General features: G+C 36.3%; 1 protein-coding gene across 1 annotated transcript in view; it reads right to left on the minus strand.

Annotated features, from left to right (window-relative positions):
• IL1RAPL2 (interleukin 1 receptor accessory protein like 2) overlaps window positions 1-13276 on the minus strand; it is an 809106-nt gene that overhangs the window by 33809 nt on the left and 762021 nt on the right. Inside the window, exon 7 of the mRNA XM_032475705.1 lies at window positions 5025-5170. Coding sequence (XP_032331596.1) covers window positions 5025-5170 — 146 coding nt within the window. The remainder of the gene's footprint in view (window positions 1-5024; window positions 5171-13276) is intronic.

Genomic DNA, 13276 nt, shown 5'->3' on the forward strand with positions numbered 1-13276 from the left:
CTGTTTGTGGGAAAGGGAGTATATACAGAGAAGAAATAATTCTCAGAATTTCCCTAGCGTAAGTTCAGATCCTTGGTTCCCCCCCCCAAAAAAAAAAAAAAAAAAGGAATGGATTTGTTACTAAAATAGTTGTACTTATTGGCAAATAGTCCACTGGAGAGTGAGGTAGTAGTAGGTTCAGGTAGAAGATGTATAAGTAAGGGACATCTTGCTTTAAGAAAGCCTGACCCTGTTAATTGCATATATTAGACACGAGTTTTCATTTTATAAAAGGCCTTTTCAGTTTGTGAAAGGATTCATGAAATGTTTCTTCTCCATAATGATCACTTAGGGCATTTTTAATATCTGACTTATAGCGCATCAGGAAGTTATTGTTCCATAAAACAAGCCATATTCATATTCCGGGTGGAAACACTATGGTTACTGATGCCAGGCTATGTTGTGATAAAGCCTAAAAGGTTCAACTCCAAGGGAAATATCTGGAGTTTTGCAAGACAAATGAGTTCATTCTGATTTAATACGTTGTATCAAGATGATAGAGCTTCTTGCTCTTTTCTGGAGCTCTACCATATTTTTGAGAGCTCTGGAGGAATATGGAGTAAGAGAAGGTGAACTGCATCCTTTTGCAAAGCACAGTGAAAAAATTTAACTGCTACCTAAAACAGAGTACAAACTGGTATACCATGAGGCAAAAAAAGGTTTGTTGGTCTATATGTTTTCCACAAATTATACTAATATTTAAAAATCAAAATATCGTATATCTAGTCTTTCAACTTCACTTGAAAACTGAAGCTCTCATATCCTTAGGTTCACATTCCAGCAGGCATGGCAATAATCTAGAAAAGAGTAGTGACTTCCCTTTAAAGGAAGGCACATCTTCTCTAGCTTATGTTTAATATCCAGCCCTCTTTTTTTTTTTTTAAATTCAATATGTGCTGGCTGCTGGGGTCTTTGGATTTTCATCCCCTAATCTGGAAAGTCAAAGTTTTTAAAAAATAAGTGCATTCTGACAACCCAGAATAGACACTAGTCAAGACCAGGTCTCAAAGAAATCCTTTTTTTTTTACTAATGCCTGATATCCATCTCCCACCCTACTATGCTGGTCCAGGAGCATTTTCACCCAACAAGTGATTTTGAGCAGTTACTATATTCTATGTTCTAGGGATACAGCAGTAAATAAGGCAGAAAAAGTCCTTGTTCTCATGCAGTTTACATTCCAGTGTGTGAGGGCAGGGGGGAGAAGAAAACAAATATGGTATCAGAGAATAGTAAATACAACAAACAGAAACAGAGCCAAGTTAGAGGGAAAAGAAAGGTGATGGGTAGTCCACCAATGGATGAATGGATCCAGAAAATATGGCATATATATACACAATAGAATATTATTCAGCCTTAAAAAGGAAGGAAGTTCTGTCATTTGCTACAACATGGATGAACCCAGAGGCCATTAAACTAAGTGAAATAAGCCAGACAGAGAAAGATAAATACTATACTGCATGGTATTGCTTATATGTGGAACTGTAAAAAAAAAAAAAAGTTGAAGTCATAGAAACAGGAGAAAAATAGTTGTCAGGGGATGGGGGAGGAAATTGGGAGAGGTAGATAAAAGGGTACAAACTTTTATTAAGATCCAATTTATAACATGGTGACTATAGTGTATGACATTGTATTGTATAATTGAAATTTGCTAGGAAGGTAGAACTTAAATGTTATCACTCACAAAAAAATAAAAGGTAAACATGTAAGGTGATGGATGTGCTATTTAACTCAAGGGAGAGAGTCATTTCACAACGTATACATATATCAAGTCATCACGTTGTACACTTACTATCTTACAATTTTGTCAATTTTACCTCAATAAACCTACCAAATTTTGTAAAAAAGAAAGTGACTGGGTAGTAGTATTTTATAAAGTGTGGCCAGAGAAAGGTCTATTGAGTGGGTAATATTTAAGCAGAGACCTGTATGAAAACCCCAAGTGAGTCATGGGAACAGCTGGAGAAGAGTTTTCCAGGCAGAGGAAATAACAAGTGCAAAGACCAAGAGCCAGGACTATGCTTGGTAAGCATGAGAAATAGAAAGGAGGCTAGTGTGTGCAAGGTTTGAGGCAGATTGTGATAGAAAATGAGATCAGAAATGAAATCGATTGTGTCATGCCTTGAAGGCCATGGCAAAGATCAGAGATTTCATTCTAAGTGTAACAGTAAGAGTTCTGTAATTGAAGGATTCTGATTAAAGGAATGATATGACCTGGCTTACACATTAAAAGGATCATTCCAGATGCTGTGATAAGATCAGACTGTAAGGGGACAAGGGGGAAGCAGGGAGACCAGTTAGGAGGCTATTGCAGTGAGCCAGGCAATTGATGCTGGTGGCTCAGACTAGAATGGTAACAGTGAAGGGGGGAAAGTGCTCAGAGTCTAGATATGTTTTAAAAGCAGAGCCATGGGATTTTCTGGTAGGCTAGATACAGTGTGTGAGCAGAGAAAAAAAGTCAAGGATAACTCCAAGGATTTTGGCTGGAGCAACTGGAAGGATGGTGATAGAGATGGAGAAGGCAACTGGAGGATCAGGTTTAGAGAGAGCAGAAATCAGGAATCCTGTTTGAGACAAGTGAAGCTTGATCCGCCTACTAGATATGTCTACTAGTGGAGTTTCAGAATAGTTGTTGAATAGGCACTTAAAAAATCAACTCTGAAGTTTAGGCAAGAAGTCAAAGCTAGAGATATAAACTTGGGAGTTGTCAGCATATGAATTATAAGCAAAACTGAGATGGAGATGGAATGAAATCATCTAGGAAGTGAGTGAGAAGAGGCACCGTGAACCCTCGGGAACTCTAATCTTTAGAGATCAGGAAGATGAGGATTAATATTTTCAGTTATTCATGATTTAGACGCATTTCCTTGTGGAAGCCATGTAGGCAGCAGTTTTACAGTGTACCTTGGTTGCTAGTGTCAGATTGTCAGAAATTTTAAGGGCTGCTAGTAGTTGCTTTACTTATTAAAGAGAAAAGGATTTGTTTTAAAACTCAAAGCTTTTTAGGTCTCTACTGACTGAATGATAAGACCTCTCCGTTATTTTTCCTCATAGCAGGATTTTAATTGTAATATCTATATCTCTTTTGTGCGATTTTTTTTTCTGCTTAAGTTTTAAGGTGTGTCTTTCTTTGCACCCTCACTGCCCTGAAAACTACAAGCCCCACACAGACTTGGGGATGTCTATCTTATTCAGCACTCTAATCCCTAGTACCTAGCACAATGCTCATCAATAATAAAATAATGATCCCCAATAATAAAAGAGAACTTTATTCATTAACCAGAATGGGTTCTTCTAAGTGCCTATTAGTGGCCAGACACTGTCCAAGATCCTGAGGATACAAGAGGTGCAGCAGAGTCTGGCTTGGAGGATCTCTGAGCCGAAAATAAGACTGAGATGAACAGAAACAAAGTGATCCTTGCCACAAGGTATCTGGATTTGGATGATCAAGGTCTGTCCTTTATGTAGGTGGACAAATGGTGGCCTAGTGCATAGAAGTTATCTGACTAAGCGAACCCTGACTAAGCATGGTATATTTCACACTGTATCATTATCATTTGTACCTCAAAGTGACTACAAGGTAGATATTAGTACCCCTATTTTATAGATGAGGAAACTAAGGTTTAGGGTGTCTAATCAGAAAAGTTTGTCCTTCTGAACCAGGTAGCTGAATGAGTGACTGAATCAGGATCTCCTTTACCAGGGTCTCCTAATTTCACTTTCTATGTTAGACTCCTTTATAAAAAAATTTATTGAAGTGTAGTTGATTTACAATTTTAGTTTTAGGTGTACAGTAAAGCAATTTGGTTATACATATACGTACATATATATTTTTTCTTTTCAGATTCTTTTCCATTATATATTATTACAAGAAATTGAACATAGTTCCTTATATTACACAATAGGTCCTTGTTTATCTATTTTACACTTAGTACTGTATATCTGTTAATCCCTCACTCTTTTATATTTACATACTCCTTTATTTTAAGATGGAAAGAAGTCCAACAGAGTAAGAAATGGTGCTAGAGAGATAAAAGCATTATTCTCAGAATAATGACCTTTCTTTGCTTCTCTTAGAGCTGCTGGTCAAGGTTAAGTATTAGGGCTGGCTGGAAAATAGAAATTCCATCTTGGCTATGAGGTTCAACTAGTGACCTTACTGATTGAATCTGTTCTATTGCTCTATAGCCTAGACAACAAGAACACTGATTGAGAACATTTGTTCTGTTACATTTACAAAACCTTTGCCAGATGCACACACACAGAAATTATTCAGCCTTTTGCAGTAATCAACAGTTGTGGCAGGGTAAGATCCAATCTCAGAAGCTGCTCCAGCTGCTGAGATTGTTGCTCTTATGTCTGCTTTTATCTCTTTTACTTGTAAATGTATAGTTTCTTTTCTTTGCCCATTATATACAATTTCCACCCCATATGGAATCACCTCTAGAAAGGGATCTATATAAATACCAAACTATTTTAAATATATATGCACCTGCTAAAGGCCAGGAACACTAGGTCATATCATGAAATATTGTTCATATTTATTATAATTGTAAAAACATTATATAATACTATTCATTATTTTTATTTGTATTTTAGTCAGGGAATAAAAAATGACTTTGTTTCTAATTCAATAGTAAAACCTCTAGTACTTCATTTAAGCAATATAAGATGATGGTGAAAAATAAAGAAATTTTGAATGTCAATGCCTATCAACTTTATGTAACACTTATAACCAAGGCATATTTAATCTCATTGGATTTAACACATAGTGATATTTCATTTCATTTATCCACTTCCTAGTGGTATGGAAGATCATAGGCATTTTATGCTAATATCCACAGCAAGAGAGATTTTTTTTTCCTTAAAATGACAAAATGTTTACTAGAAGTTTATACTAAATGATAAAATCAGGCCAGGAAACATACCTAACTTCAATATATTTGGTAGCTAAATAAATTATAATAACAGTTATAAAAATAAGTACCCTTTTTACGCAGCAGGACACTGGCATGTTTTCGTCCATTTCGGTTTTCCACATGGCAGGTATAATTTGCCAGGTCAGCCTCCACCACTGAATCAAAGATGAGTGCCAACTCAACTTCTTTTTCTCCAAGATGTTCTTTGAGGAGCCTGGAATAAAGGAAAGTATTCTTGGCTGAATTGGTTTGAGTTGAGGAGCGTGTAGCCATGCAAAGACTGAAGATGGTTATGTAGCTCACAAAGGTCTCCAGTGGGCTGGACAGTCCTGATGGGTGTATGTGCGGAAACTTCAAAAAGAAAACACAAAAAGTGACTCTTAATGCGAAGATCAGATGGGAAAGGAAAAAAGTGAGGACTTCACTCAGTAAAAAGAAATATTAACAGGCCACTAGGCTTTGATAAATGAAGCCAATATGATTTGTGTGGTAAACAGGAGGAAACATTGGACTTCATATTCTAAGTTGAGCTTATGAAAACAAATTGGATTTTTGCACCATGGTATAAAAGGAAAAAAGTCTGTAGGAGTGTAGGGTTTGTGTTAGAGGCCAGAGTTTTGACAACAGGGGGTAAGAGGGTAAAGAAAGGGACCTTGAAAATGGTTCCCTTATGAGAAGTAAACTAAAGGAGTGTCCTTCTATCCCTGAATATCAGAGAGAAGCCCATTCTCTACTTTGTTCTGCCTTTTGTCCAATGCAGGCATATATCCCTCTGCCCTAATCCCCCAAGGACACTAGCCACCTACCATGATCCTGCTTGCTCCAGACATTGCTTACAATTTGTCTTTCTTCTTCCCTCCCCACTCATTCACAGGAGAAACTCTGCCCCATGTGATATTTTCTCACAGTCCTGCTTTTTGCTTTCTCAGGGGAAATTGCAAAGGATCTTGAATGGCCAGTAACAGGCGTTCTTCACGGAGGAGCTGAGTTGCCAGGAATCTTTCCTGAGGAGTGTGCCTTCTGTTTCTTTAGAGAGCTATATTCTCCCAATGGCCAGCTGCCTCCTAGGTGAGGTGGAAGTGGGTACCCTGCCGAATTTTTCTTTCTGTCTCTTGCTTTTGACCAAAGAAAGAGCAAACTGTGAGTCTAAATGGTAAAAGTCCTGCCATTAAGTTCTGGGGTGAGGTTGTTAAATACATGACTTTGCACTGTGGAACACTGGGGTGTTGAAAGTAATTCTCATCTCTTTTTTGAACACTTGGGTTATAAAGTCAGAGAAAAACCTTTTGATTTACTGGCATTTAGCATAAAGCTGGAAAAGAGAACTATACTCAGAGAAAACTAGGTTATAAATACCAGCCTCCCACTTAAAAGCTCAGGCTGGATTCTTACAAAGTCATTAACTCAATGGCATCTTAATATAACTCAACTTTAAGTTGGGAAAAATACCTATATACTTACCTTAACTTTGTTGTGGAGGTAAAATGAGTTACAGTGATTTAAAAATTATGTAAATACAAAGGAGTGTTATTAAACATCAATACTCCATTATCCAAAGATGAATTCTTTAAATTTTGGCTCCTCCAAAAATATTTATATTTATATTTATATTTATTGATACTTAAAATTGGCTTGGATTAATCTCTTCTGGTGCCCCTATGAGAGAAGGAAGGGCTTAAAGTTGGGTTGGTGGAAGAGAGTTCCTAGAATCTGAGAAACTCTCATACTGAAATCCTAAACCCAGATTATATTCCAGATAGACATACTTTTAAAATTAACTCTGTTTCTGTTCCTTCCAATAATGCACGTATCAGAGAGTTGACAATACTGGCATTTGTAACTTGAGTAAGTCTCCTTAGTATAATAATTTTCTTAACCACATTTTACTAATAGTCTTTCTATTAATTTTTTTTCTTCCTGGCTAAAGTTGTAGTTTTCTCTCTCTTTCCTGTCCCAACATATATCTAACCAAGGAAAAAGAAATGGGAATTTACTGTCTTCATGGTTTATGTTGAATTTTACTCTCTACATTTTCTCCCTGCTATGAGTAAATCGCACTACACTCAATTATTTTAGTTATGTGTAACCTGCTATGGAATAACCCCCCTTTAGTGCCAGAAGCTGCTTAGGCACCACAAATTAAGTTTGATTTAAAGCTTCACGTGTAGGGCAGCCACAGCCTTTGCCAGGCATGAGGCAGAAAGCTGATACTGTCCCTCCAGACCAAGCCTTTCCCTCTTCATTTCTAATGCAGTTTCCAAAAACAGCTCTTCACAGGCAGCAGAAAGAAACTGGAGAGAGGATTTGAAAAATGATCCTTCATCCGTCTATTAATATATATGAGGTGTCTTAATTATCAGCTCTTGAAAATATAGAGGTGACTTGCTTTTTTGGAATTAAAGAGCAAGTTGGTATCATGTCTATAAATCGCTCCACAGAGTAATCACAACTTCCTAGCAAATATTGGTATATAACCATTTATCAATGATTCTTTGTCATTCCCCTAAATGCCTAGCTCTGGGATAGACAGTTGGTGTAAGAGAAATAAAAGCATTAAAAGACCAGATGCTTGCTCCTAGTAAGCATTAAAATTTAAACAAGGAGACAAGCTCTAAACAGCTGAAAAAATTATAGACAGAATGAGGTAAAACAGGGTGGTACAGTCATGCTTACAATGGGATTTTGAAAAAGGGAGAGACTATTATTGACTAAATTAGCTGGAGAAGGCTTGAGAAGACTGCTTAAACAAAAGGAAGAAGGAAGTGTTTTCTGGGAGGGAAGATAAGAGCAGGTTTTTGCAGAAAGTGTGAAAGAGAGACACTGAAGAAACTGGTTTTGAAATGCAAGATACAAATGAGGCGATCTTGGGATACATGTCAAATAACTTCAGAAGTATCTCATTCCAAGAGTTAACACTGAAGGCAAGTTATAGGCAATAGTGAACACTGGCAAAATTAAAAATAATAATAATAAATTTAGGTGACAGAAATCACTACCTTTGAATGTTTCATTTGGTTAAGACCTAGTATTAAAAAATAATACTAGAAAAAGTTTACAAGTTGTCACTCTCACCCTTACAACAAGAAAAAAACTGAATAAAATAAAAATCAACAACTCTTCGTAGATCTGTCAGGTAATTGAGGTCCCAGGGTGAACTCCCGCCCCCCAAAACTTGGGAGAGAGGCAAATACTGAGAATCATAGTGTATTTGGGAGCAAAAGGCTAGGAATGGGAGCCAGTATGAATAAAAACACTTGAGCTGTAATTGATGAGTCACTACAGGTGCAGTATGGACTAGCTTGAGAGTTAAAAAAAACAAAAACAAAACTCTGTGGGATCTGATCTTAGGAGTGCCCCATACTTTCATGAGTTTTGCTTCTAGGAGCCCTACCAGTTCAGGGTGAAGATCAGAGACAAATTCCCTTATGCTTTTGACAGGGGAAAGGGAAAATCAACTATCCTGAAATGAGCCCAGAGCATTCTGCTCTTCTTAACAAAGAAATGCCTTCAAGGGAAAATCTTTTAGCAGAGCCTAAATTACTTGGGTTTTACCAAACCTAGGGTATCAGAGGAAAGAGAAATATCCAGCTTCAGCCCCCTAAAGCTTTCCTGTCTCATAATCGAAGAAGTGGAGGAAAGCTGAGAGGCACTTGTAAAGGTCACAGCCCAAAGGCACAGGATCATTAGAAGACTGAGACTTTATCACAGGATTATAGAATGCTTACCACCACATCAATCAAGCTCCTGCGTGATTACAAGGCTTTTAGCTGAAAGAACTGCAAATCTCAGTCCCTATTTAAGAAGCAGTCTCCAGGAAAACCCAAAGAAAACCCTGGAGACATATACAAGTACATTAGGAAAATTTAGCTTCTAACACCTACATCTATAGAAAACAGTAAACACAGCCTAACTCTTACCCACATAAACATAAAATCTCATGCTAAAGACCTCTTTATCTCAGTTCCTTCTACCTGATACATCACACATGGCTTTCAACCAAAAAAATTACAAGGCATGCTAAAAAGCAAAAAACAAACAAACAAAAAAACAGTGTGAAGAGACAAAGCAAGCATTATAACTGTATTCAGATATGGCAGAGAATTATCAGAATGATAATATAAAATAACTATGATTAATATGTTAAAGGCTTGAATAGAAAAAGTGAACATACCTCAACAGATAGGTAATACAACCAGAGAGATGAAAACTCTAAGAAAGAATCAAAAGGAAACGCTAGAAATCAAAACACTGTAACAGAAATAAAGAATGCCTCTCATGGACTCATCAATAGACTAGACATGGCCAAAGAAAGAATCAGTTTTCTTGAAGACAGTCAATAGAAATCTCCTAAATTGAAATGACAGACAATAAAGCATGAAAAAGGAACAAAATATTGAACATCTGAGGTATAACTAACAAAGGAGTAATATACATGTTAACTGAAATACCAGAAGGAAAGGAAAGAGAAAGAAACAACAGAAATATTTGAAGTATTAATAACTGAGAATTTTCCAGACACCAGATGACAGGTGCAGGAAGCTCAGAAAATGCCAAGAAGAGTGAATTCCAAAATAATCTACACCTCAATATATTACATTCTAACTGTAGAAAATGAAAAAAGAAAATCTTGAAAGAAGAGGAGAAAAAAACTTACCTATAGAGGAAAAAGAAAAAGAAACATATCAGACTTCTCTTTAGAAACCATACAAGTGAGAGTGAAATATTTAAAATGTTGCAAGAAAATAACCAGAATACTGTATCCATCTAAATTTTCCTTCAAAATGAAGAAGAAATAAAGACTTACTCAGACAAATAAAAACTGAGGGAATTTGTTGCTGGTAGAAATGTTAAAGGAAGCTCTTAAGAGAACATAAAAATGATACAGGGCAGAAATTTGGATCTACATAATGAAAGGAAGAGTGTTAGAGAAGGGATAAATGAAGATAAACTAAAATATTTTACTTTTCTTATTCATAACTGTTCTAACAGTTAATAGCTTGTTTTAAAAAAATGATAGCAGTAATAGCAATTATAAGAAGAGTAAGTTCTGGGGATCTGATATATAGCATAGTAACTGTAGTTAATAGCATGATATTGTATACTTGAAAGTTGCTGAGATTAGATCTTAAGCATTCTCACCACATTAAAAAGTTATGTTAAGTATGTGAGCTAAACTAACATAATGGTGTATGCCAAATTATACCTCAATAAGATAAAAAGAAAGTGAAAACGTAACCTACAGAATGGGAGAAAATAGTTGTGAACCATATATCTGACATGGGGTTAATAGCCAAAATATATAAGAAACTCTTACAACTCAATATAAAAACAAAACAAAACAAAACAAAACACGTAACCTGATTAAAAATGGGAAAAGGACCTGAACAGACATTTATGCAAAGAAGACATACAAATGGCCAACGGGTGTATTTTGAAAAGGTATTCAAATTCACTATCATCAGGGACCTGCAAATCAAAATCACAATGAGATATCATCTCAAACCTTTTAGAATGGCTATTATCAGAAAGGCAAAAGATAAGAATTGTTGGCCAGAATGTGAAGCAAAGAGACCCCGTACATTGTTGGTGGGGATATAAACTGGTGCAGCCACTATGGAAAACAGTACAGAGATTCCTCAAAAAATTAAAAATTGAACTAACATGTGATCTAGCAATCCCCCATCTGGGTATATATCCAAAGGAAATGAAATCAAGATCTCAAATAGATATTTGCACACATTGAGAGTATGGCTTGGTTTCCATAACCAACGTATGGAAACAACCTAAGTGACCATCGGTAGAAGAATGGATAGAAAATATGTGGTTTATATGCACAATGGAATATTGTTCAGTCTGAAGAAAAGAAAATCTTGCCATTAGTGACAACATAGGGAAACATGGAGAACACTATGCTAAGTGAAATAAGTCAGACAGAGAATGAAAAATACTGTGATATCATTTATACATGGAATATAAAAAAGCCAAACTCATAGTAACAGAGTAGAATGGTGGTTACCAAGAGCTGGAGGGTGGAAGAAATAGGGAGATACTGGTTGGTGGATAAAATGGGGAAATGCTGGTCAAAGGGGACAAACTTTCAACTGTAAGGTGAATAAGTTCTGGAAACCTAATGTACAGCATGGTGAATATAGTTAATATTACACTATATACTTGAAGTTTGAGAGGAGAGTAAATCTCAAGTGTTCTCACTATTCAGACACAAAAAATGGTAACTGTATGGTAATGGGTATGTTAATCAGCTTAATTGTGGTAATCATTTCACAATGTATACATATACCAAAACATCACATTTTATACCTTAAATATGTACAATTTTAATTTTTCAACCATACCTCAATAAAGCTGGAATTTTTAAAATCAAACATGAAATAGAGAAAAGAGATTTGATCCCCCTTCCATCATAAAATAAAATAAAATAAAACTTCTAATTCCCAGATCATATGCTAGTTCTGTTTTTTTGAGAATTTTAGTATTTTGAGAAACTTCCATACCATTTTCCACAGTGGCTGCACCAATTTATATTCTCACCAATAGTGTATGAGCATTCACTTTTCTCCACAACCTCACCAACATTTGTTATTGGTGTTCTTTTTGATTATAGCCAGGTGTGAGGTGATATCTCATTGTGGTTTTGATTTGCATCTCTCTGATGATTAGTGATGTTGAGCTAATGTACTTGTTGAGCATGTACATGTTTGTCATCTGTATGTCTTCTTCGGAAAAATGTCTATTCAGGTCTTCTGCCCAGGTTTTAATTGGGTTCTTCGGTTTGTTTGCTTTTTGATATTGGTTTGTAAGAGCTGTTCCAATTTCCATTCAGTGTAAGTGGTCCCTTAAACCAAACTGAATCCTCCTTCAATGTCTAGGCACCTTGCAAGTCTTTGGGTCTTTATTCAAATGTGAGTAATCATTGTTTAGGAATAATGATTGAGAATATCAAGAATAGAAGATAGTTTTTAAAAATCCTCTTAAACAAAATATTTTAGTGTCATTTGCTTTCTAAAAAAATTTCTGTAAAAGTCCTACTAGTCAAAGACCAGGACCAAGCCCATAGTTTGTCAAAATCAGATTTATTGACTGAATGCACTGAGGAAGGTACACCCAAGAGGAACTGTGGATTTCTTCTTCTTGACTGAAGGGAAGAAGAAAGCATCTTTTGTAACGTTTGGGTTCCCACTAAAAGATTCAAAGGAGAGTATGAAAAAGCAAGGATAGGTTCTGGATTGACTGCAGTTTCTGAGGCAACTGGGGAAGGGGGACTGATGAGGAAGTAGATACTTTCATGAGGCAAAGGTAGCTTAGTAATATGAAAAGGGCAAAGCAGATCTGGGCATCACCGATAAGAAAGCAGTAGTCACTCAAAAAAGGTAGGGATCATTATGGCATTTTACAACTGCTGCATGACCTTGGGAGAAAGTGTTTTCTGTTAACTTTGCAGCTGGCTTTGTCTGTCCTCCCAGCCTGATTAATAGCAGGGCTGCTTATTCTCAGTCCAGAATGATTTTTACTCTTTCAGTCCTGGGCAGGTTTTGACTCTTTATATCCTAAATGTGGAATATAACAGAACATTCTGGGCAATTGAGGATTCTTGCTAGTTGTGTTTTGATAAATTCAATCTATTTCCACTGGAACTGTGAATCAACTGCCCAAGGACAGCTCTTCCTCAGTCTCTAAGCGTTGGTATTTTTTTATCTGTAAAATAAACTGATACTATTTATCTCAAATGAGTATCATAAAAATACAATATAATTTAGGATGTCAAATGTTTTTGGAATCTACTGTGTAGTATAAAAGCATGGAGGAATTATTATTATTATCATCATCATCTAACTATAGGTTCTTGTCTAGAGCAGCTTACAACACAAAACACCATATTTGACACTGGGCAGCTATGCTCTGCACAGTAGATGAAGAGAGGTAACAAATATATCTCAGGTGGGCTTTAAATATTTTATGCATAGGTCAAGGCTAAGACTCACTGTGGAAGTAGAGCTGTGCATAGTAGAGTTAAACTCCCCCAAATTATCCTTCCGATGAATGGCCATTAAGGCTGCCCTTAGGTAAAACTATGCCTGCTTATGAAGTTTACTTTTCCATTGAAGCCCCCTCGTGACTTATAAAATCTACGTTCACATATAGGTATGATGAGATTTGAAACTTATTTAAATCAAAGGCAAAGTGATCAGTATTCCTTCTCCCAGTGGGATGAGATGAGAGTGAGAAAAAAGAAGAGATGGTGTGTGTGTTGAGGGGGTTGTTTTGTTTGGTTTTTAGCTCAATTTGGGGGTGGCCAGAGCAG

The sequence above is a fragment of the Camelus ferus genome, chromosome X (assembly GCF_009834535.1).
Source record: "Camelus ferus isolate YT-003-E chromosome X, BCGSAC_Cfer_1.0, whole genome shotgun sequence".
NCBI lineage: Eukaryota > Metazoa > Chordata > Mammalia > Artiodactyla > Camelidae > Camelus > Camelus ferus.